The sequence below is a fragment of the Bos mutus genome, chromosome 1 (genome assembly GCF_027580195.1).
Source record: "Bos mutus isolate GX-2022 chromosome 1, NWIPB_WYAK_1.1, whole genome shotgun sequence".
Classification (NCBI taxonomy): domain Eukaryota; kingdom Metazoa; phylum Chordata; class Mammalia; order Artiodactyla; family Bovidae; genus Bos; species Bos mutus.
This window is the reverse complement of record NC_091617.1, coordinates 112,193,356-112,217,344: the sequence shown is the minus strand read 5'-3', so window position 1 is coordinate 112,217,344 and position 23,989 is coordinate 112,193,356. Positions and strand designations below refer to the sequence as shown.

Sequence of the window (23,989 nt, the reverse complement as noted above, 5' to 3'; positions counted from 1 at the left end):
TAAATGGTTGAGTAACTACCATCTTTAAGTTTGAATTTACTTTTATATCAAAAGTTAACATTAATATAGGTTCAAAATAATAGTTAACAATTGCCTAGAAGACTCAGATTTTGAATATAAGAGGTTTCCAAACCTGAGCACAAATAATTGCCTGTGGAGTTTGTAAAAGAGATTCCTCAATCCTATACCTTGTGATTTGAATACAATAGGTCTGGCTGGGGTCTGCTCATCCAGCAATTTTATTTAGTGCCCCAGGAGATTCAGTGTATTTATAGGTCTGTAGATCCATAGACTCATGCTTGAGAACTACTTAGTTCTGCTAGGTCTTAAAGACAATGGCAGAACCAGAATCAGCATTCAGATGTCTTACAAGTCAGTCCAGTGCTATGCTTTGACTTCACTATGCTGCAGTGCACGTCACCTACCATAAGTGAGTTGTGAGAGGCATGGGAGTGGAGAGAGACAAAGAAAAATAAACCTATACTTTAACCCCAAAGCCTCTCGGAGTTAACCTAGATGAGAGCATCTAGAAAGATTGGGGGGTGTGAAGCATGGGCTTTGTGAGTCAGACAGAATGGGACTGATGTCCGTGCTCTGCCACTGACTAGCTATGTGACCTTGGAAAAGGTATAAGGCTCTGGCTTTTAGTTTTCTTATTTGAGAGATTAATACTCTTTTAACAGTACTGACATGAGAATGAAAAAGAAGGGATAAAGCATGGTGCCTGACATATAGCGGACACCCCAAAGAATTCATCAATCCCCTTCCCTATTCAGTACCTGTGACCCAGGACTCCCCTAAGTCTTCGATACATATAGAGGCACCACTGTGAGGTAGGGCAACCTGAGACAGAAATTAATCTAGTCAGCAGGATGGACCCACAGCTGGCTCCCTTCCCAGCAATTATAGGATCAGAGGTAACCTTTAGCCCCCCATCCCCAAGTACCCAATCACAACCCTCCATAGTATCTCACCTATTTTCTTTCCTACTTCCCTGCAGAGCAGCTCTTCCTCTGGAAAAGGAATAGGTGGGGCCTCTGCTGAAAACTTCTATCCAATGACTACCCTACTTCACGTCCCCTCTTGCGCTGGCTACAGAACAAGTGCACAGATACTATCTGTTGCTTCAAGAGACTCCCCTTAACTACAATTCCGTGTACATGCACTGCCTTCTGGAGACCTTAAGATGCAATTCATCTTTATGTTATGTTAGATTACTGGTCCCTGAATCTTGTTCTACTATCAGGTTGTTGCCTGTTATTACCTTAGAAAACAACTGGTTAATGTGCTATGGTAAGAAACGGTGCCACGTGGTTGAAAGTGGAACTGAGGAGGGAGAGCATAAAAATATATGAGCATTGATGATCTAACCAGAGCATGGAAGACCAACATACACTCTTTCACTTTAACATGTTCCTCCCTGACACACATTTCCCTCCTTGGCCTGCCGACCTCACTGCTTTCCTGACTTGTCCACGCTATCCCTGCCTTACACACTCTTCACTTACCCAGAACAGTAACCAAAGAACTGTTAAGTCATTCTGTATCCCGTCCCACCTTCCTCCATGAAAACCCTGAGAGCTTTCTCATTGAACATACCTTCTCGTTTTTACTTCTTCTACTTAAGGTCCTTATTCTCTCTCCTATGTTAGTATAAGAGTTTCTCTGAGGGCACTGTGGTCTTCACTCTCACAGATGCTGCCATCTGTTTTCCCCAAAACTCTGGTCATGAGAGTATGACCAGAGTGTACTCCTTAAGAATAATAGCCTGTATGTATCCCTATCTAGATACAAGCTCCAAAGTTGTGTAATGAGTTGTTCCCTTGTTTTTTCTCAGATCTTAGTGCACAGTGCAAGCCATATAGTTTCAAAAATATGTTATATAGATGTCCATTCAAAATTCAGCTGACTTTTCCCCATGTAAAATATGCAGTAGGATCTTTGTTCTCACCTTCCCACTATCACTTTCTGGTTTTCTCCTTTAACAAGTAAGCTGTGGAATCTTGAAAAATCTCAGCACAAATGTTTCTACATCTGTCCATTTAGTTTTTAGATGTTTACTATAGGCCAGGCACTGTGCTATGTACTAGTTACAAAGATGCATAGGACAAAATCTTCCACTTTGAAAATTTGAAATCTAGTGCAAGAGACATATATAACAAGACATATCACATGGCAATAAGGTAAGCGGTACAAGAGATATGATAAAAGTGCTCTGGCAGTCTTGCTGAGAAGGTAACTCACTGTGAGAGGTTATCAGAGAAGGCTGAATGGGCAGGGATTTGTTCTTACATAATAGTTTACATATGAAAAGTGGAGAAGGTGGCAAATAAAGGAGGAAACAGCATGTAACAAAGCATAAAACTATGAAAGAAAGGGCACAAGCTGGCATAGAAGAGACAGTGCATAAGAGAAGTGGCATAATGCATGCCACTAGACAGACAGGGCCAGACTGTAAAGAGCCTTGGGGTGACAGGCTAAGAAGCTGGAACCTGATCCTGTGGGTCTGTGCCTTCAGCCCTCTCTCATCAAGTGATACTAAGGTAATTTTGATGGCTCCTCGAGAAGCCTGCTAGCAGCTAAAGGCCAGCGTGAATGGGATCATAACTTGGGCATACCAGCTGAGCTGCTCTGCTCTAGGCCATGACAAAGCAACAAAGGTTCTTCAACTAGTTTTCAAAGAGAAATCTCAAGGGGAATACCCTAGGGAAGAAAGCTTACATGACCAGAGTTTTGGGGAAAACAGATGGCAGCATCTGTGACAGTGAAAACCACAGTGCCCAGGAGAAACTCTTATACTAACATAGGAGAGACAATAAGGACCTTAAGTAGAAAAAATAAAAACGAGAAGGTATGTTCAAGGAGAAAGCTCTCAGGGTTTCATGGGGGAAAGTGGGACGGGATACAGAAAGACTTACAGTACTTTGGTTACTAAGCGTGTAAAGCAGTTAACGTATCCTGGAACATAACTGCTTGAAACACCCAGCTACTTTGATTTAGAGTTTAAACAACCGGGTGGAAGCCAACGGGAGCAACCATTATAAAGCATACTAAGCAACATAGATTTTTTTTTTGGTGGAAGCACAGTGGGAATCAAATATAAGATGACAGTTTTTGTTTGAAAAATGTGAGGTTCAAGAAATCTGTGATACTGGAATGCTGCTGAGTATAGATTTAGTTAAGTTTAGAATTCAGGAAGAATCCAGTTTTGAAACCATAGTTCTGAAAGCTGTAGGAAAATAGTTCTGAAAACCTGGAACTATGGTCATGGAAATAGGATTGCACAGTGAAATCATAAAACGGTGAGAAACATCTAAGGTGAGAACTCTAGGGGAATATCATATTTAAAGGGTGGGAAATGGAGGCCAGCAAAGGAATACCAGGGAGGAGAATCAGAACAGAAGTTCAACACTAAAGACAGAGATTCACAAACTTTTCTGCCCAGGAGTCTTTAGACAATACTGATATGTGGCTAAAGCCCAGGCTCTGTAATATAATATGGTATGAGCGTCAATGTGGATTTTCAAAGACTCCAAGTGATTTCAATGTGCAACTAAGTTTGGGAATCCCTGATTTAAGGAAAAACAATGTTTTAGAAAGAAATAGTTAAGGGTGAGTTTCTTAGACTAAAGTTTGACAAAACAGTGATACTAATATACTAAAGTATATTAGTACTTTTAATCTTTTACTTACTAATATTTACTTACCTTATTTTTTCAATTATATCTTCCAAAAGATACTCCACAACCGGAAAAGTAAAGCCAGGTATATGTATCATTGGACAGTTACCTATTATGGTAGATAAAACATAAATCTGTATTCAAATGTAAAAAAAAAAAAATTAACTGTGAATAGGACAATGACTACATTAGTTTTAACTTCAGAAAAGGGTCCTGAAACTTTTACAGCTATACCTTATTTTTCCATATCTCATTTAATAAAAACAGCATTTAGTCTTCATTCAGTAGCAATTTACTGTTATCAAACTGTATACAAACCTCACAGTTCTACAAAGTAACCCAGAATACAAAAAAAACAGCGTATTTTAAGTTGGATTCAAGACCTATTAAGTCTATTTCTCTTCATCATTAGCCAAGATGGTGCCATGAGAACCTAAGTTTTAGTGAAACCTACCTTTAGTGAAATGACCTCTGTAGCATCCAGAATTAGGGAAAGGAGTAGTTACAGCAAGAACTAACCAAGTATTAAACTACTGCTTACTATTTTAGAATCACTAGTTAAAAAAGAAGTCTCTCAGTACTGTTACTTAAATGTTATTTAGGTTCTGTACCAAACAAAATAAACCATATTCTCTGTAAACAAAGGCCAAAGTTACAGCACAGATGGAAGTAACTGAAGTGGCACCACAACTTTGAGTACACTTATGTATCTGACCTGTGTAAGTTTACTTAATGTTAGTTCTGGATTTCTCATCAAAAGGACTGAGACAGACAAAAACAAAGTAAGGCTCTGAGGGTCAACTGGGCTGATTACAAACACATTAAATATAGTGCTATTCCATTTTAATGTTCTCCCATTTCTCCTCCTTCCCCAATTTGAGCAGTAGAGACAGTGAGGCATATTTTAAAAGAATGTACTCTGCAGCTACTCAAATTTAGGTTCTCTGTTATTTCTTGGCTACTCCATGCAACTTGTGGGATCTTAGTTCCCTGACCAGGGATCGAACCCAGACCCCAGCAGTGAAAGCACTAAGACTCCCAGGGAATTCCCTCAAATTTAGTTTCAAATCATCCTGACCCTCTGTTAATTATGCAATCTTGGGTAAGCTACTTAACTATTCTGAGGTTGTTTTCCATCTGTAACAATGAGAATAGCACCTACTTCACAAGGTATCAATGAGCATTGATGAAGATAGGCCAAATACTCTACCCAGCCAAGCTGAGGGTATTCCACAGTTATCACTGATATCACAGTTATCACTGCTATTAGCAAATTGCCACTTCAGCCTGAGATACATCACTTCATGGGAAATAGATGGGGAAACAGTGGAAACAGTGTCAGACTTTATTTTTTTGGGCTCCAAAATCACTGCAGATGGTGACTGCAGCCATGAAATTAAAAGACGCTTACTCCTTGGAAGGAAAGTTATGACCAACCTAGATAGTGTATTGAAAAGCAGAGATATTACTTTGCCAACAAAGGTCCATCTAGTCAAGGCTATGGTTTTTCCAGTGGTCATGTATGAATGTGAGAGTTGGACTGTGAAGAAAGCTGAGCGCCGAAGAATTGATGCATTTGAACTGTGGTGTTGGGAGGAGACTCTTGACAGTCCCTTGGACTGCAAGGAGGTCCAACCAGTCCATCCTAAAGGAGATCAGTCCTGGGTGTTCTTTGGAAGGAATGATGCTAAAGCTGAAACTCCAGTACTTTGGCCACCTCATGCGAAGAGTTGACTCACTGGAAAAGACTCTGATGCTGGGAGGGATTGGGGGAAGGAGGAAAAGAGGACGACAGAGGATGAGATGGCTGGATGGCATCACTGACTTGATGGACGTGAATTTGAGTGAACTCCGGGAGTTGGTGATGGACAGGGAGGCCTGGCGTGCTGCGATTCATGGAGTCGCAGAGAGTCAGACACAACTGAGCGACTGAACTGAACTACATAAAAGCTACAGAAGACTATCAAAAAAAGTTTATAAATTTTTCAAATCTGTGGTTTGACTTTATTAATGTCACCTTAATTATCTGGTGGTAGCACCAAAAGGCTACATCTCTTTACTACAAGACGAGAGATGATGCCACCATTTAAAAAACTACTAGAGAGGGCTTCCCTGGTAACTCGGTGGTACAGAATCTGCCTGCCAATGCAGAAGACATGGGTTCAACGCTGGTATGGGAGGACCCCACATGCTTCTGGCAGAGAAGGCAACGGCAACCCACTCCAGTACTCTTGCCTGGAAAATCCCATAGACGGAGGAGCCTGGTGGGCTGCTGTCGATGGGGTCGCACAGAGCTGGACACAACTGAAGTGACTTAGCAGCAGCAGCACATGCTTCTGGAGCAGTTCATGTGCCACCAACTACTGAGCTCATATACTGTAACTATTTAAGCCTGAGGACCTAGAGCCTGTGCTCTGCGACGTGAAGCCAGTGCAATGAGAAGCCTGTATACCACAACTAGAGAGTAGCCCCTACTCCCTGCAACTAGAGAAAAGCCCGTGCAGCGACAGACACAACACAGTCAAAAATAAATAAGTATTTTAAAAACTACAAGAGGGTAGATTGGAGACTGGCAACCCACTCCAGTACTCTTGCCTGGAGAATCCCAGGGACAGAGGAGCCTGGTGGGCTGCCATCTATGGAGTCGCACAGAGTCGGACACGACTGGAATGACTTAGTAGCAGCGGCAGAGGGTAGATAAATATTCAAATATAATGCATTGCTAAACATTGACTACTTGCATCACTAAACATCTGAAAACATTTTTTAAAAAACTGCTTCTAAATTCAGTGGTTTTGTGATAACTCTGTAAAGTAACAATCATAAATTCTACTCACCAAAATATTCGGAAAACTTCTCAGCATTCAATGTTGCACTCATCAATACTACTTTCAGGTCAGGTCGATAACTGAGAAGATCTTTAACAACAGTCATTAAAACATCTGACTGTAGATTTCTCTCATGGATTTCATCAAGCACGATGTGACTAACACTGGACAGATGGCTACAACAGAAGCATAAAGTTTGCTACTCAGCACAAAATCAAAAACAGAACCATCTTAATTTTACATAATAATAAAATCCAATGTAATAATGACATCTTTTGATGATGTTTAACTAGATGTCCTGCGTTGAAACATACTCACGGGTCTGACTGAAGCCACTGAAGGATGATTCCTGTTGTACAATATAAGATAGAACCTTGTTTCCTTGGCAACCGACTGTGAATAAAAGACATGAATTAATTCTTGGTTTTCTTTACTGATGAACTATTAAATACCACAAACGTTTAAGAGAAAATCTTCAATTTAAAAAATGCTTTCGGTTTTAATGAAAAACTTCATCCTTAATTTTTCAGTTACCAAAACTACTACAGCACAGTAATGAGAAATACTAGCTTCAAGTTCATTATACATTATTTTTGCTATAAATACAACATTCATGATTTCTTTACAAAACCTACCATTCAGAAAAAGACCAAATATTTAGGAAACTCAACTTCAGTTTAGTGACTGGAAAATCAGTTCATTTAAAAAGACAAACAGAATCTTGAGCTTCAGAGAACTACAAAAATACAGTGGAGGGGGATGGGGGTTGTGAATACAAACTAGCTTAAGGTAGTCAGAGGCTGTGTGGTGGTACCACTCCTTTAGGCGAGCAACGGTCTACTAACATATCCAGGAAAAATGTTATCCTTCTGAACATTTCCTAGTGTAAAAGACATCTTAAAGTGAAAAAAAAAGTGAAGTGAAAGTGTTAGTTCCTCAGTCATGTCTGACTCTTTGAGATCCCCATGGACTGTAGCATGCCAGGCACCTCTGTCCATGGAATTTTCCAGGCAAGAACACTGGAGTGGGTAACCATTCCCTTTTCCAGGAGATCTTCCCAACCCAGGAATCGAAAGACATCTTAAAATGGCAATTCAAATCTGAATTTGGATCAAAAAAAAAATGATCTTGTGGGTTGCAAGCCTATGTTGCAGTTACTACAAATGTTAATTCTAAAAACAATAATGAGCATAAACATTTGGGGGAAAATCTTTTTTTTTTTTAAATCTCTGATAACTTCAAAGTTTCACAAAAATCTACCTGTAAATAAGAAGTGAACATTCTTGGAAGTTCTCTGGTGGTCCACTGATTAGGACTCAGCCCTTTCATTGCTGAGGGCCTAGGTTCAATCCCTGGTCAGTGAACTAAGATCTCCCAAGCTGCCTGGTATGGCCAAAAACAAAACAAGTGAACACTCTTTACCTCTGGAGCCGAATTTGGTATCCAGTACTATTACCATTGCCACAAGATTCCGCCCTTTCTGCAGCCACTCTCTCTGCAACCTTTAATTAAAATAAAATACAGTTACAAACAAAACATTTCCTTTAGAGTAAATATCCTAAATGTCTGTGAAAATCTGGAGTTGTTGAAACACTACTCATTAGATAACAAGAGAAACATATTAAAGTCTGAGGTATCTAAAACTGTTCCCTTTAAGAGCTGAAGTCTACCTGCTTATGCTTACTTTTCATTTCCTCTCAAATTCTGCCTCCTATTTCCAAAGCAACTTTCTATAAGTCCTCTCTATCTTTGTCTTAAAAACAGTTGGAAATTCTAATCTAAACTCATAAAGGTTGAATATAATTTCAGAGTAACTATATACTTGATACATTTTCTTATCTGATTCTTTTTTGTAGATTAGCAGGCTTAATTCTTAACTCTTGGTTAAGTTCTTAGAATTATGGCTGCTAAAGATAAGCTCTAGACAGATGAAATCCTATAAACTAATACTGATTTGTGCAACTGAAAGTAACCAACAGTCATTTAGTGACAGATCAGTGATTTACGAGGTTAGAAATAGAAAATGACAATTAGCTTTTAAGAAATACTTCAGATGTAAAATTTCCCAATCATCATATCCTGAATACATTAAGACCATTACTTCACTTTTTCCTGTTAATTAAACTGCCTATTTAAATATCAACAGATCTTGGGGGGGAAAAAAGCAACGAAATAACCTAATTAACATTTCTCCTTACTGTCAATTTACAGTAGCATGCTGCAGTCCATGGGGTCGCAGAGTCGGACACGACTGAGCAAATGAACTGAACTGATAGTCATATTTTAGTGAAAACGGTAAAATTAGATTTTTAACCAAAGTCTAGCTATATAATAGTGTTACAATGAAAGTGGTTTATTTTTCACCATTCTATGAACTTATGCCATTTCTAGGAAGATTATCCTCCCACAAACATGGCAGCTTTACTTTTTAAAAACAGTTATTTCTTAGAAACTATAACTTAAATATATACTGTAGTTGCTACAAAATATTGCTGTAATTGGTAATGCAGTTCCTGACCATAGATTCTGTATAAAATGACTTAGAGATGTAATAAATAACACTATCATAAAATCAAATACAACTGGAAAGCTTCATAATTTAAATTTACACAAAGAATTACATAACACTGAAGTAAATGTACTGTACACCTGATGCTGCAAGAAACCCCAAACATCTTTACAGAACATATAACTCATATATTAACTAGGCCATCTAACTAAACACAATGTTATCTATAACAAACACGCAGTTAATACCTGTTTCAAAATAAACTCCAAACACCTTATTTTTCTATGACTAATTCCCTAATACTGAATTGCACTAAAAAATCAGAAATACTGCTATCATTCAGTACCTATACACTGAAAAAAAACAGCTGAAAACAGTATTAAATGAATCAAGGAGTAAAAGGTAAAGTATCTAATGATGGAGATTATTTGAAGCTCATACTCAATTCTATAAACATTATCAGCTTTTCATTTAGTTTTATAGAAAATTGCCTGGATTTGCAATTTATCTTGAACTCCTAAACATCTGTTATCAATGAGAGAGAGATCATTCAATTTCTTGGTCTTTACTACAAAATACTTGCTAACCAAATTTTGCTTTCATAGCAACATATCTTAAACCCAATTAAGAATCACCCCAACACTCAAAATCAGTAATTTCTAGCAAGACTACATAGAAGAATGGGAAAAAAAAAGTTGGGAATTTTAACAAGTGAGAGCTTACTTACTGAAATGGCACTAATTCTTCTTGGCTGAGTACAAACTATCCTACAAGCAGATCCTTTTCCTCTTTCAATGTAGTTATCCAAAATGAACTGAGTAACTTGAGTGGTTTTTCCACAACCGGTTTCACCACTTATCACTGTTACCTGATGGTTATCAATCATATTTACCAATTCCTATTTCAAAATGAGAAAAAAGTGAAGAACATCCATCACATGATGACTAAGTCTGAAAAGTTACCTGAATCTTACCGAACTGAAGGTTAATTGTTTTTAATAAGCATATTAATACTTGAAAATTCTGTTATATGCAATACTGACAGTTTAGGTATCTGGATCTACCAGTTTTCAAGAGATGAGGCACCAAATTTTAAGAACAGAGCCATGGCTCTGTTAAAGAAAAGCACACAAGGAAAAGGAGACAGCTTATAAATTCATGTAAGAATTAACATTAATTAAAAAGAATGTTGACATGTGGGTCTACTGAATATAAGGCAAATCCCCTGAAAAAAACTACTCAGAACATCAAGGATTTATGTTATAAATCATAAATACGGCTTTGTCTACAGGATAAGTTTTGTATACTGTTTGAGAACAAGGAAGAATATAATTTAAGACTACTCCCTTTTAAATAATTAAAACAGAGCGAAGTTTTAAATAACTACATCAAATGACTAAAATTCAGGTACTATCTGGAAAACTGCCTACTCAGGAAAGACCTTCTTATAGATAAACATGAATATTTTCAAATTAGTAGTACTAATAAAACCATCCCACCACTACTTCAAAAGGGTGTTAGGAGTTATTTTTAATCTATGAAACAGTCTAACTTGAAAACTCACCATTTAAAAATGTATCTGATACCTCATATATATCAGAACAAATTCCAACAAAGTAACAGCCAGAAGTATTTAGAAGCAGACCATGATTCATTCATTCAAAAGGTATTTACTAGGGGTCTACAGAATGTAAAGCACTGTTCTGAGTAAAGAGGTACAGAGTGACCAAAACAGACCGTCCTTAAGAAAAGTAAAGTCAGAACAAAGGAAGACTGAGAGGTCAGGGAAGGATGGGAGACTATATTATTCTATACAGGGTGATTGTATGAGGAAACAAACTTACAAGTGAAAATTCTGTTTTTAAACTCTATCATGGACATAAATAAAGAAAAATTTTCAGTAAAACTGCTTCAGAAATGTTTTTTTTTTTTTTGGTCTTTCAACAATTCAAAAGAATAAAACGAACTTCCAAGACTATCCTTTAGGGAAAGGTTCATTAATTTATATTTCTTCTTGATTCAAAGCTTAAAAGAAATGGATTTAAGCATTTTGCAAATCACATTAAATAGTGTATATAAATTTTACCTTTTGCATTCCATACGATGGCAGCTTTTCCCTGAAACGCTGAAATTATAAAAAGAAAAAAAAAATTTTCATTTTTTACAAGAGAAATATAATCAAATTATAATCCTGGTAAATAGAATATATCATAGATAAACACATTAAGAGTCCAAAAGTATTTTTTTTTACCACATAGCTTGAGGTGTCGAGACTTATCTTGGAAAATAGCACAATGACAGGCATCAAGCAAGTGGAAAAATGTTTATCAAAAAATTGTAACTTAAAGGAAAAAAAATATGGCATATTACCAAGGATGAAAAAAGCTGAGGTCTTAAAAACACTTAAATTTTAAACCTGGTTCTGGTACTAGCTGTGCAAGCACAAAGCACAGGTAGGTCACTAAACCTAAGATTCTTTTTCCTCCTGTGAAACAGACAAGTGTAATCTGCACAGGGCTGCTGAGAGGTTTAAATGATGTGGTACACAGGAAGCATTTACAACATGCCTGACCAAAAGGAAGACCAACCACTTCTTCTCCTAACTTTCTCTGCACTAGATCAATTACTCATCTTCAATAATATCTGAGTTCTATCCTCCATACAAAGCAGAGATGGCAGCTAACACTGTGTTCCTAAGGTTATACAAGCAGCTCAGCTCTCAGGTAAAATAGTCTCAATAACTTCATCTTGAAATCTTCTCTGCCCCTAATACATATTTTCACTCAAAAGGCATCAAAGAGCTACAGCATTTGGTCCCTAGACAACCTCAGCTGATCTGTTTTAATAAGGATATTCAACCTTCACTGAGCCAAAAGATCCTTTCTTTCCTACAGGAGATACAATGATCTGCCTTTCTCAAAAACAGCAGTACATATCTGCACATTAAAGACATGGCTCTCAGAATTCCCTAGTCTCTTTAAAAAAAAAAAAAAAAAAAGTGAACATTTTATTACATCTATCTCTAGAACATCCATCCATCCACAAAGCATTCAATTTCATGTTTTAGCAGGAGGGACCTTGCCCAGGATAAGAAAATACTGAAAAAATTTCAAGAGAACTCAGTTGCCACAGTTCTGTCTTTAAAAGTGTCAGTGTACCTAAGCACATCATATGACTTTTGAGGGATTTAATTTTAACATCTGTAAAAGGAAAGAGTGGATTAGATGTTCCAGAAGAAAACAACTTTACAATTCTAACCAACCTGTCTCTTATAACATCTAACAGTCTAAAAATATTAAAGAGTGATTTTTTTTCCATTTGCACTACCCATTTCTTAAATATTTCTTCTCTTCATCATATAAACTGTGAGATAGGCTCCTTATGTGTAATTCCATTCTCACTACTTTTCTGTACTATGGGGGGGTGGGTGGGAGGGATAGGGTGGGGGTGGGGGATTCTCAGAGGATGGCTTGTTGAAAAATCTCAACTCATTTAGGTATCAGGCAGCTACCTCTAACCATAAATACATTTTTATCAAGTGTCAGAAGAGATGACAAGTAAAAATCTTTTCTTTCCATTACCTGCATTTCAATATACCGAAGGTCAGTTTTTTTCTTTTGTAAATCTTCCAATAATTGTTGGTCTAGAGTTGCATCTGGTTCATTTTCTTGCAAGAGATATTCAGAATCATGATCAATGTATTTGTCCCTGATTCTAAATGGCCTCTTTTCTTGATTTATCATTTTTTTTTCCTGATGCTCCACATTCTTTACTGAATTTGGTTTTTTCTCAGCAGGAGCTTCAGTACCATATCTATTTTGAAAAAATAAAAAAATGAAAGGTTAAAGATCCACTCAAGCCCTGAAACAATAGAACAATATGCTGTTTAATGATTTCAAAATCACCAAAATCAAGTGCTTATTCTTTTATCTTAGTAGAGCAATATGAAAATACTTAGATTCTTATAATAAATTCAATTTCCACCCTACAGATAGATACTGACAGATAGGTTATTCCTTGGGGTAGTTAAACAATAAAAGTCTACCCAATAGTCATTCCTTCATAGCAATGACTTAGTGTTTTTCTTTACCTAATTTTCTGAGCCTTGTTTTATTACACAACTTCATTTTCTTCCTGCTACCCTTTCTGAGCTACAAATGGGATGCTATACTACGCAGTCCCAGAAAAACTACTTCTAATTTGCCCTGATGATAGTTTCTATGAATTTCCTACAACAGCAATTTAACTTTTTACAGATCTCCTCCACAAGAGAATTTTGGAAATACAATGGTGGGTAGTTAGAACAATAAATAATAACTTCATCAGCCTACTATGTAAGTAGATTATTCCTACCATTAAATTCTTCTGTGGGAATGATACCACCTAGATTTTTAAATCTTTCACTAACCCTACTCAATCTACATAAGAAGAAAAAATACTTTGAGGCTAAATTACACTTATAGAAGAGTCTAACAATATTTATTATCATTTTTTGCAAGCAAATGCTCTAAAACAAGTGTCACTGTTAATTTTTTTAAAAAGAATACTTTTTGTTTTACCCATGATCTTCAGGAGCAAACCAAGATATCTGTGCTTCTTCATCTTTATCATTCTTAGTTTGCACAGAATGTAGCAGCTGCACAATTTGTTCTTCTCGACGTTCATCCATATGTACTACAGCTCTCTATGTTGTGCAAAGGAAAAAGCACCCTTATCAACATGACAAAACGTGCAAAATCATCTGACAACTAAAAAAATTAAAGCAACACAATATATATTCAACAAACATATAAAAGAAAGTTAAACCCACCCCCCACTTGCCTTCCAAACACTTTTCTACTATGTGTCTATAAAATCATCTCTACTGTAACTGGTGAAGAAAAAATTATGTCCTTTACTAAAACTTTGGTGCTCTTTCTACCCTTACATTATACTGTTATTACTTTTTTCCTATCTTAAAATTTAAAAGATACAATTAAATTTAATAAACGCAAACGTTCTGATAAAAACAAAAGTTAAAAAATGCAAGAAATGTTTTGGTGGCAATGAGCATTTAAATCTCTTACATTATAAATAGTCTCACTTAAAAAGTTCTCAACTTGTAATATTAATTTTATATTCACAAAAAGGTGAGATGATTGAAAGACAAAATAGCCCCTGAAAAACATATAAAACTTTTTTGGCAAATTATTTTTAATGAGGTTTTCTGTACAATGAGGCCCCAGAGGCTGTGGCAGTTAATTCAAGAATGCTCAAATTCCAAACCTGAATCTAGCCCTTTTCTGTAGGTGTCTCCTTCCTAACCTTCTTCCAATTACATTACTTTTCACTTTACCTCACCCTCTGCCTGAAGAATCTCATACACATATTTTAGGTTTCATGACTTACCAAGGTATTTGATTTTTTGATTATCCCTTTCCTGCTCTGGACATTCTCAAATATTCTTTCAGCTTATAATTGGAAACTCCTGGCAAAGGAGACTCACAATGTTGTCCAAATTATTGCGCAGAGGCTCTGTGGACTTTATTCTCATGAGAACTGTTCAGTGAACTCCAATGGTCAAGTAATGTGAGCAGAAAACCTTTACTGTGGTAATTCATTAAGATCTATGGGCTATCTACTACTACTGTAACATGATTTAGTCTTCTCTAATACACCTTTCCTCTCCACTGGCTCCTTACCATCAGTTCATGATGGTAGGAATTGAACACAGTCAAACCTCTTCACTTTTAAAACAAAAACAAATATTTTCCCTTGAATTCTCCCACCCTTAACTTTTCTCCTTCCTTTCCACTGTAGAACTGCCTGGAAGTACCCCATTTCTGCCTCTTTCCTTCTCCAGGCACTCCACTGTAATCTGGTTTTTAATTCCACAACTCCATGAAAAGTGCTCTCATCAAGGTTACCAATTACATTGTTGCTAAATCCAAGACACTCTGAACTCTTATATTACTTGACATTAGTGCAGCATTTGCCACTACTGATTACTTTCACTTTTCTATATACTCTTTTTCTCCCTAAAGGATTCTCCTGGATTCCAAAACAACATCCACATCCTTATTTTTCTCTTCTCTGAAGGCTCCTTCCTAGATCTTTCAAGCTTCTCCTCCTCAGCCCATACCTTGTTTCTCTTGTTCTTCATTATACAGCCTGAGTGCTCAGCAGGCCAGCAGTATTGACGTCATCTGGGAGCCTGTGAGAAAAGCTGTATCTGAGCCCGCGCGAGTTCTACATTTTTACAAGATACCAGGTGATTCAGGTTTGAGAAGCAATGGTCTACAGATTTCAGGCCTGTCCCATCACTATTCCCATTCACTTCTATATCTCAACTACTAGGCATAGTCCCACAAACTTGTCAAGTGTTCACCTGCAGTCTAGATTCCTCTAGGCATCAGATCCACACAGCCTTCTACTTCCCTGAAACCACCACTTATATGCCCTATAATACCACACTTGGTGTGCTTAAGCTGATCCCATCGTTTTCCTCCAGTAAGTGTGCTCTTTGTGGTCATTAGTGTCATTCATTCACACCTGCTTTCCCCTTCCTCCAGCTAAAATCATCTTGAGTCTATCTCCTAAAACATTTGAAGCTGTCCACTTCTGCCATCCCTACTGCCAATGTCCTAATTCAAGGTGTCATTCCTCACCTGAATTACTGCAGGGGCTATTTAACTGGTCTCCCCGTCCCAGAATTCTCTCTTCTTCAATCCATTCTCTATACGGCTACCCAGAGTGAATTTAAACACAAATCTAACACTTCATTTTTGCTTAAAATGCTTTAATGACTTTGCTAGAGTTCTTAGGGGAAAGAACGTCAGAGCTCTACTTATCTTCTAGTCCAGGACCTTTCATACTGCTATCTGTGCAATGAAAGTATCGTGACCAGCATTAAAGGGAGGCAGGAGGAGAGGGCAGAAAGGTAGAAACAAAAACAAAAGCCCCAGGGCAATGTACAGGTAATTAAGTATTATTTTATGAAACGCCTTGTTCAGTTATACATAAGTACTGGGTTGCAAATTAAAATATAGTCTGTTTTCTGCCCTCCTCAGCCATGCCCTTACTTGATCAGTTCTTTGAACACATTCCTCCTGACCTCTAGGCTGTGGTGCATGCTGCTGCTTCTGCCTAAGACCCCAAGTCAAAAACACAAATATACTTTCTCAAGTTTCAGCTTAAGGGTTTTTTTTTCTAGGGAACCTACTAAGCTCTTCCTAATTTGAGTCAGGTGATAAGCCCATAGCTTCCTTACTGTACTACTTAAACATTGTATTCTAACTGCCCTATAGCACCTAACACACCACAATTTCTGTAAGGTGCCTCTAATACTATTTCAAATACATTAGAGCCTCAAAAATATCTTTTGAAACTGTAACAATGCATCATTAGAACACAGTCACTGTAAGCAGAAAGATTACTTAAAAGGTAAAGGTTTGGGAATCTTGAACGGGAAGCAAGCAATCATGCAGGGCTGAAAGTGATCAAAAAAAGAGAAGCTGAGCCAAATTATTGAAATATTTCAAAAAATTGAAATATTTAGTAGAGAAAATGGAGAGATAATTTTAGAGAATGGTATGAGAACTATAATAAAAAAGCAAAAAAAAAAAGTATGTTTATGAAAACTTTAATTACATCAGATTGGGAAATGAGCTCAGAAAGGTATGGGTCATAGAAGGAAACCTGATATGTAGAATCTAAATTGCCAAGATTTCTGGAAAACACATTAGGATGCGACTGAAATGTATAAGACTGAGACAGAAGTGACCTGGCTTTCAAATTGTCAGCTAGAGAATGAGATGACCTAAGGCTCTACAAGAGTCAGATTTTATGGGAAGGAGTAGAAATAGAAATAGAAATCATCCTAGAGATCAGTCCTGAGTGGTCTGATGTTGAAGCTGAAACTCTAATACTTTGGCCACCTGATGCGAAGAGCTGTCTCATTTGAAAAGACCCTGATGCTGGGAAAGATTGAGGGCAGGAGGAGAAGGGGACGACAGAGGATGAGATGGCTGGATGGCATCACCGACTCGATGGACATGAGTTTGGGTGAACTCCGGGAGTTGGTGATGGACAGGGAGGCCTGGAGTGCTGCAATTCATGGGGTCGCAAAGAGTCGGACACGACTGAGTGACTGAACTGAAGGCTCTACAAGAGTCAGATTTTATGGGAAGGAGTAGAAATAGAAGACCAGGCAGTTAAGATTCAGGGAAAGACAACAAAATAGTGGCTTGATCTATGGAAACTACTGTGGAGATAGGTGGTTAGAGTTGAGATATATGAAGGAAAACAGATTTGCTGAAATGAAAGAATCAAAACTAATCTCATTTTGGCCTTGACAAATGAAAAACTGGCAGTGACTTGTACTAAAATGGAGAAGGTTTTGGGAGGTGGCGGAAGTCAAGAGTTTAGTTTATAATCATGCAATGTACAACTGGCTTCAGGTGGAAATAACAGATTTTCCTGATTTGCTTAACGTTTCACCTGTTTAGTTCTTATTTTTTCAACTAGACTGTAAGTTCCTTGAATACTTTTCAGATCTCCATAGCAACATGCATAAAACCTTGTGTGAAAAAAGGGTAAAAAAAAATTTGATAAAGAATTCTTGGGAAGTTACTATGTATATTCTCAAATACTAATCATTCAATCATTCTCCCAATTTCAAGACAACTTAGATGTGCTTCCCTTAACTTTAAAAAAAAGTTTGCTCGATGAATACTCTAATTATTTGCATGTCAAATAAATATGTCGTTTGAAGAATAATGGTAAATTGTTAAGGTAAATGGATAATGTTCCCCCGAAATTCAATAAAAATGACATCAGTTCAGTTAGATAAAAGGAAAACAAAGAAATGGGATAACTGAAACACAGAAGCCTAAATGGTGATTCAATCACACTCTGCATCTAATATGAAAGATGCTTTTTAAGTAGTTTTTTAAGTAGAAAGCTACTGTAGAGCTCATATTAAGAAGACTTAGGTTTAATCATATATACATAATTATTACAATAGGCCACTCGGGGAACTTTAATGGGTCCTTTACTACAGACAGGTGTTTAGTATACAAATCAAAGCAACAACTGCCAGCTGAAGACAAAAGACCAAATCAACTCTCGAAACTTCTTCCACTTCTAGGATCCTAGGTTTCCTTCTCAAAGAGCTCCTAATCAGCAGAAATCTCCGCAGCCCATCGTAATAATAAAAAACCTAAGTTTGTGCCTATCTTAATACTAAAATGAAAGCTGGAAGGATCTACATTCAAAATAGTGCTTTTTGTTCCACGCAAACCTGTATTTAATGTATAAAACCGCTATTTTAGAGTTCATCAGGCAAAGAACTTAAAGTAACATAACAGAAAGGGTAGCTACAGATACTACGTGATACCCAATAAAGTTAATTCCGGATGGACCTTCAATTTAATATTTGGTTCCCAGTTCTCTGTCTTTCAAGCAAAGTGTACTCTTGGCCCGCATAAACCTCAACAGCTCCAGGTAAGATGCACGTGGCCAACGTTTCCGCTACCGCTCTAGTATCCACTACAGGAAGCTTTAGCACTTGCACTTCACAAAGCACATACACCAGTTTAAAAAAAAAAAAAAGTTAAAAAAAAAGGGGGGGGGGTGGGCAGAAGGCTGGAAAAGAAACCTGTCCAGCCCCATCCTCCCTCCACTACCGAGTCTCAGTTTACCTCCTGCCTCTCTGCTTCCTTGTTCTTCTGGCCTTGTTTCTTCGCGTACCATAAGCCGATTTCGCGGCCTTTCAGGTGCCCGGGATGTCGGCCTCGGCCGCCTCGACCACCACCTCCGCCGCCGCCACCTCCAGAGCCTCGGTTCCCCCCATGGCCTCCTCCATGGTTGCCTCCATAGCTTCCTCCGTAACCCCCGCCAGAGCTGCGGGGGCCACCATCGCGGCCCCAGTTCTGATGGTAGTCATAGCTCATTGTCCCAGCAGACCTCAACTCGTGAGTACCTGCAACCGCTGGAAATGGCGACAGGGGCCGGAAGCCGGTGAGCGTCCACTTCCGCTTTGCTTCCGGCGCCCAGCGCAAGAGGGAGGGACATTAAATGTCACAAGCAGACGTTTCCGGTGACGTCACAGGACGTCGGCCCGGGAGGTCCCCGGGTTGGCTCAGGTGAAATCTGTGTTGTGCTCAGAGATATTTACCTTTATACCTTTGGAGGGAGAGGCAGCAGGAGGCTTATAGGTTTTCTTTCTGGAAGTCCAGCATGTGAAGAAACGGGTTTTGGGTTTTAGTTTATTCTCTCGGGAGTTTGCTTCCCAGTAGGCCCTGTAAATGTCGGTTGGCACAGTAAAAGAACCTGTGAGTCGAATGTTTTTCCCCCTAAAGTCTTTAAGAAATTAATTCCTTTAAAAATTTTTGAACTAGTGGCTATGGCATGAAAACAGCCTCGCACCTGTTTCAAATCAATGATTAAGTATAAGAACGTTCCTGCCTCTCTTAAAGGATTGTCGTCGTTTACTACCTTTATCTAAAGGCATAAGATGAGCCTGCTTACCCAAATTCAGTGTAGAGCACTTAGGCAATTTAAGTAAAACAGCAGTTGAAGATTCCTATGTTTAGGTGAAGCTGTCTATTGCTGATTGAGCAGGCCATTGAGTATCTTCCACGAGCTATTCTTGAATAATCAAGTGGCTTGGCTACACAGGCTTGCAAATTTCCCTGGGACTATCCGGTTCATTTATACATATACTGATTTAAAGGTGCTGGAGATATTCACTCAACAAGACAAGTATGGCATCAACTTTCATTTGCTTGCAGTATTTAAGAGAAGATAAAGGCAAAAGAAATGTACATTGTGAGTTAAAGGAAAATGCCATATGAAGGGGTTCAGAATACTTCACTGTGGCAGAAAACATTATTTTGAACCGTAGCAATTGAATTCCTAAAATCTTTTAAATGCCTAAAAACACAGCCTCCCAGAAGAACTCAGATCTTTATTGTCATAAATCCCTTCCTTGGGAGAGTAATCAGAGAAGATGGACTAGATGGACTTTTGTCACTGGAGACTGCAAATCAGCATCACACCTAAAAAGACTTGGTAACAAAAATATCTTCCATCTATCCTCATAAAAGCACGTTTATGTTTCATAAAAACCATTTGTTTTCCCATAAATAGCTTTCTCCTCCTTCCCTTCTCTAAAAGATGATACATAAGTGCCAAGTTCTAACCCCTGCCTTGAGGCACAATTCTGTGAACTCCTGTAGATATGTGATTAAATCTGTTTTGTGTGCATATGGGTGTGCTCACCTGTGTCTGACTTTTGTAACCCCATGGACTGTAGCCCACCGGGCTCCTGTGTCCATGGGGTTTTCCAGACAAGAATACTGAAGTGGATTTTCACTTCCTTCACTTGCTAATCCGTCTTTTGTCAATTTAGTATGCCAAGTCCCAGAGAACTAAACATAGGAGAGTAAAGGAAAAAAAATTTCCCCCACCCACCAATAGCCGTGAGATGTTATGGAAAAAGAATATAATTTTGGAATCAGGTTCTTTCTAAAGAATGAGAGAGTAAGCAGTAAATTATTACAGGTGGATGGAACATTGTGCTTGAAGAAAGACGATGGAAATGTTAGAGAGTGAGAAAATTCCACACTGAAACTTAAGAAATTGATGGTTAAGGCCAAAGTGATAGAAAGGAGCCTGGCCATAAAAGACCTTACATGTCACAGAAAGAATAATACATTTTAAATCAGGGAAATATTTTTTTGACTGCTTTGAGTAGAAAGGAATGGAGAAGGCAAGAATGTATGTAGAGAGACTTAGGCTGTGATTTTGGGGAGACAGAATGGGATGACAGAACAAGATGGAATATGGGAAGGACTGGAATTAAGAAATACTAATGAAAAAAATATGATCAAGATTTGGTAATTCACTTGGATGTGGAGAATTAGAGGAAAGGGTCAGGTGACTCCTAAGTTGAAGATTTGAAAGATGATCCAACGGAGAAGTACTGTATCCTAAAATATAAAGAACATAGGATGAGGAAGATTTTGGTGGGGGGAAGTTGGAGGGCGAGGCTTGAGTTAATATATATAATTAATAATAGTAGAGTTTGAGCACCTATGAAACATACGAATTGATGTCTAGAAAGCAGTTGGTTTTATGAGTTAAAAGTGTAGAGAGAGAAGACTGAGAGTGTATGTTTGGGGAGTTCTTAGCTAATATTAAAATTATAGGAATGGAGAGTTCAAATAAATGTACCCGTTGGGCACACCTGATACACAAGTATGTGAATTTTTCAGTATAGGAGTAGATAGTCATTGGAGATGATAGGAACAAAAGAAGAAGGAAATAGTGTGGATTGTTTGAGATAATGTTTCAAATGACACCAGAGAGCTTGCTCTCTTTCCTCAGAAGGAAGGCCCTGTGAGGACAGAGGCTGTCTACAAGCCAAGAAGAGAGCTCTTACCAAGAACCAAATCAGTTAACACCTTGATCTTTGACTTGCATCTCTGATGAAATGTTACCTTAATCAGCGAATGCTTTCCTCACTGAAATATTTGAAAACAATACTTCTTCTGTCATTATTCCTTTATTCTAATTTTTAAAAATTACATCTGGTGCCTATTTTATGTCAAAATACTTAGCATTACCTGAGATATATGCATGCTGCTGCTAAGTCTCTTCAGTCGTGTTCGACTCTGTGCGACCCCATAGACGGCAGCCCGCCAGGCTCCCCCGTCCCTGGGATTCTCCAGGCAAGAACACTGGAGTGGGTTGCCATTTCCTTCTCCAGCGCATGAAAGTGACACGTGAAAATGAAGTCGCTCAGTCATGTCCGACTCTTCTCGATCCCATGGACTGCAGCCCACCAGGCTCCTCCCTCCATGGGATTTTCCAAGCAGGAGTACTGGAGTGGGGTGCCATTGCCTTTTCCGGACATATATGCATATATACATATATATGTAGTGAAGCTCTGTATATGACCTGTATAAGAGCTGTATATGACCAATGTACATATATGTAGTGAACAGCTTAATCCTATCCAAAGAGAGGCCTGACCTTTGCTCTAAACCCTTGGAATGTTATACGTGATAGAAGTGACTTTGAGGTCCTTAGATCAGCCAGATAGTAAAAATGTGATTTAGTGTAGTACCTTTGAGTTATTCATTCCATATAAGCTTGACCTCCTGAGGAGATGGAAACTGAGATCAGTCTTGTGAGCAGTCAACCATCTTTGCCCTACTCCTACACGATGAAGTCCCATTAAAGACTGCACAACAAGATTCATTCCTTATTGGCAATATTCCACGTGTGTTGTCACACATTGATGCTAGGGAAGTAGTGCTGTTCATGACTCCTCAGGGAAAGGAAAGCAGAGGCTCCATACTTAGGCCTTTTTTCTGGATTCTGCTGTATGTGCTTCTTCTCTTGGCTGATTGTGATCTGTATCCTTTCCTTGTAACATACCATAACTGTGACTATACAACTTTCAAGGAGTTCTATGAGTTCTTCTAGTGAATTATTAAAATTGATAGTGGTTTGGGGAACACCAGAACTCACACATGATGTCAGATGTGAGGAAAGTCTTTACAGCCGAAACCAACACAACATTGTAAAACAACTATACTCCCCAAGAAAAAAGGAAGTCAAAGAAGTCTCGTGTGTGCTCACAGTCTATTCACAGTATATATGTGTATATACACACACATTTTTTTTGTTTTTTTTGCAAAATATTACATAATTATTACATAGTTATAATCCTGTGTACCTAGAATAATTTTTAGCATGAAATAGGCATTCACTAAATATTATGATGAATACATGAATGAAAGTAGCTGAATAGTATAAGAAATTAAGAGAAAATCTATTTATTAAATTCAGTACTACAGAACTACATTGAGAAAAAAACTTCCAAACAATGCATTACCAAGCCTTTTAAAAATTGTTTTAATTAATACTGTGATATTTGCTATCTTCAAAATGGTTGCCTCTGTCAGTCATAACTCTTGGAAGTCTTTGGGATTATGTAATATGCTTTTATATTATTGGGAAATTATAGGTATTATGACTTTTCAGTTTATAGGAGTCACCACCAGGTGGTGATATTTTTATTAAGTAAACAGTTTTTGTCTTCAGCTATATCAGTCTGTGTAGAAAAGAGATAAACTATATGAAGTAGAGCATTTATTAATAATAAGAACAATATAACAATGCAAAGGTAATATATTTAAACATAGCACAAAATATCTATAAGGATATGTCCTATACCAGAACACATTTTTACAATCATAATCACATTAAAGAGTAAGCAGATTTTATACTGGTGTAGTCAAACTTTCCCCTCTCTTAACAGGGATTGATAGGAGCCGTTCATGCTTTGGCATAGGCCCCTGTAGATTTTTCTTGAGATCCACTTCCTGTTGCCTTGGAGTTTGAAGTGTTACAGGTTACCATTGTGATGCTGATTAGTCTATGGCTTGAGGGTAAATAATCCTGGTATTGTATCAATACAACAGAATTTTTAAGTGTATCCATCATATAGTTAATTCAACAACCAAAGACAATTAAATGGGAATATGCTAGTGTTTTTTTGTTTTGTATTCAGTTCCTCCGGCATAGGCCCAAGTCCAGTGAAAAGAAAATAGCACACAGGAGAGAAAGGGCTGTTACTGTCTTACAATCAAGTCCTTATGTTCATTAAACCTTAATTTTTGTCATCTCCTCCTTTCCACTCAAAGTGCTGCATTTCTTCATTTTTATTATGATTCTGTTTGTAATTTCCTTGCTGGTAGAAATTATACTTTAAGCAGCAAAATCACTTTTCTGTTTTATAAAGTTATACAACTAAGTTTAATATATCAAAACCCGTCTTTTACAAAGCATTATTAGAATATTCAACTTTTGCTTTTATAACAGGCATTTAACACTGTTGATTTATACTGTCAGATTAATCTGGCCATTTGTCATATATTAAATTAACCCTCAAGTTTGATCTTAAAAAATATTAAATGAACT

The 23,989-nt window shown here is 37.8% G+C and overlaps 1 protein-coding gene across 1 annotated transcript in view; it reads right to left on the bottom strand.

Moving 5' to 3' along the window:
- The window catches only part of DHX36 (DEAH-box helicase 36), a 44,846-nt gene extending 25,829 nt beyond the window's left edge, over window positions 1-19,017 (bottom strand). The window contains exons 1-9 of the mRNA XM_005907792.3: window positions 18,697-19,017; window positions 13,576-13,700; window positions 12,598-12,829; window positions 11,103-11,141; window positions 9,745-9,915; window positions 7,931-8,010; window positions 6,827-6,901; window positions 6,518-6,684; window positions 3,708-3,789 (exon numbers count right to left, since the gene is read on the bottom strand). Coding sequence (XP_005907854.2) covers window positions 3,708-3,789; window positions 6,518-6,684; window positions 6,827-6,901; window positions 7,931-8,010; window positions 9,745-9,915; window positions 11,103-11,141; window positions 12,598-12,829; window positions 13,576-13,700; window positions 18,697-18,948 — 1,223 coding nt within the window. The 5' untranslated portion in view covers window positions 18,949-19,017. The remainder of the gene's footprint in view (window positions 1-3,707; window positions 3,790-6,517; window positions 6,685-6,826; window positions 6,902-7,930; window positions 8,011-9,744; window positions 9,916-11,102; window positions 11,142-12,597; window positions 12,830-13,575; window positions 13,701-18,696) is intronic.
- Window positions 19,018-23,989: the final 4,972 nt, after the last annotated feature.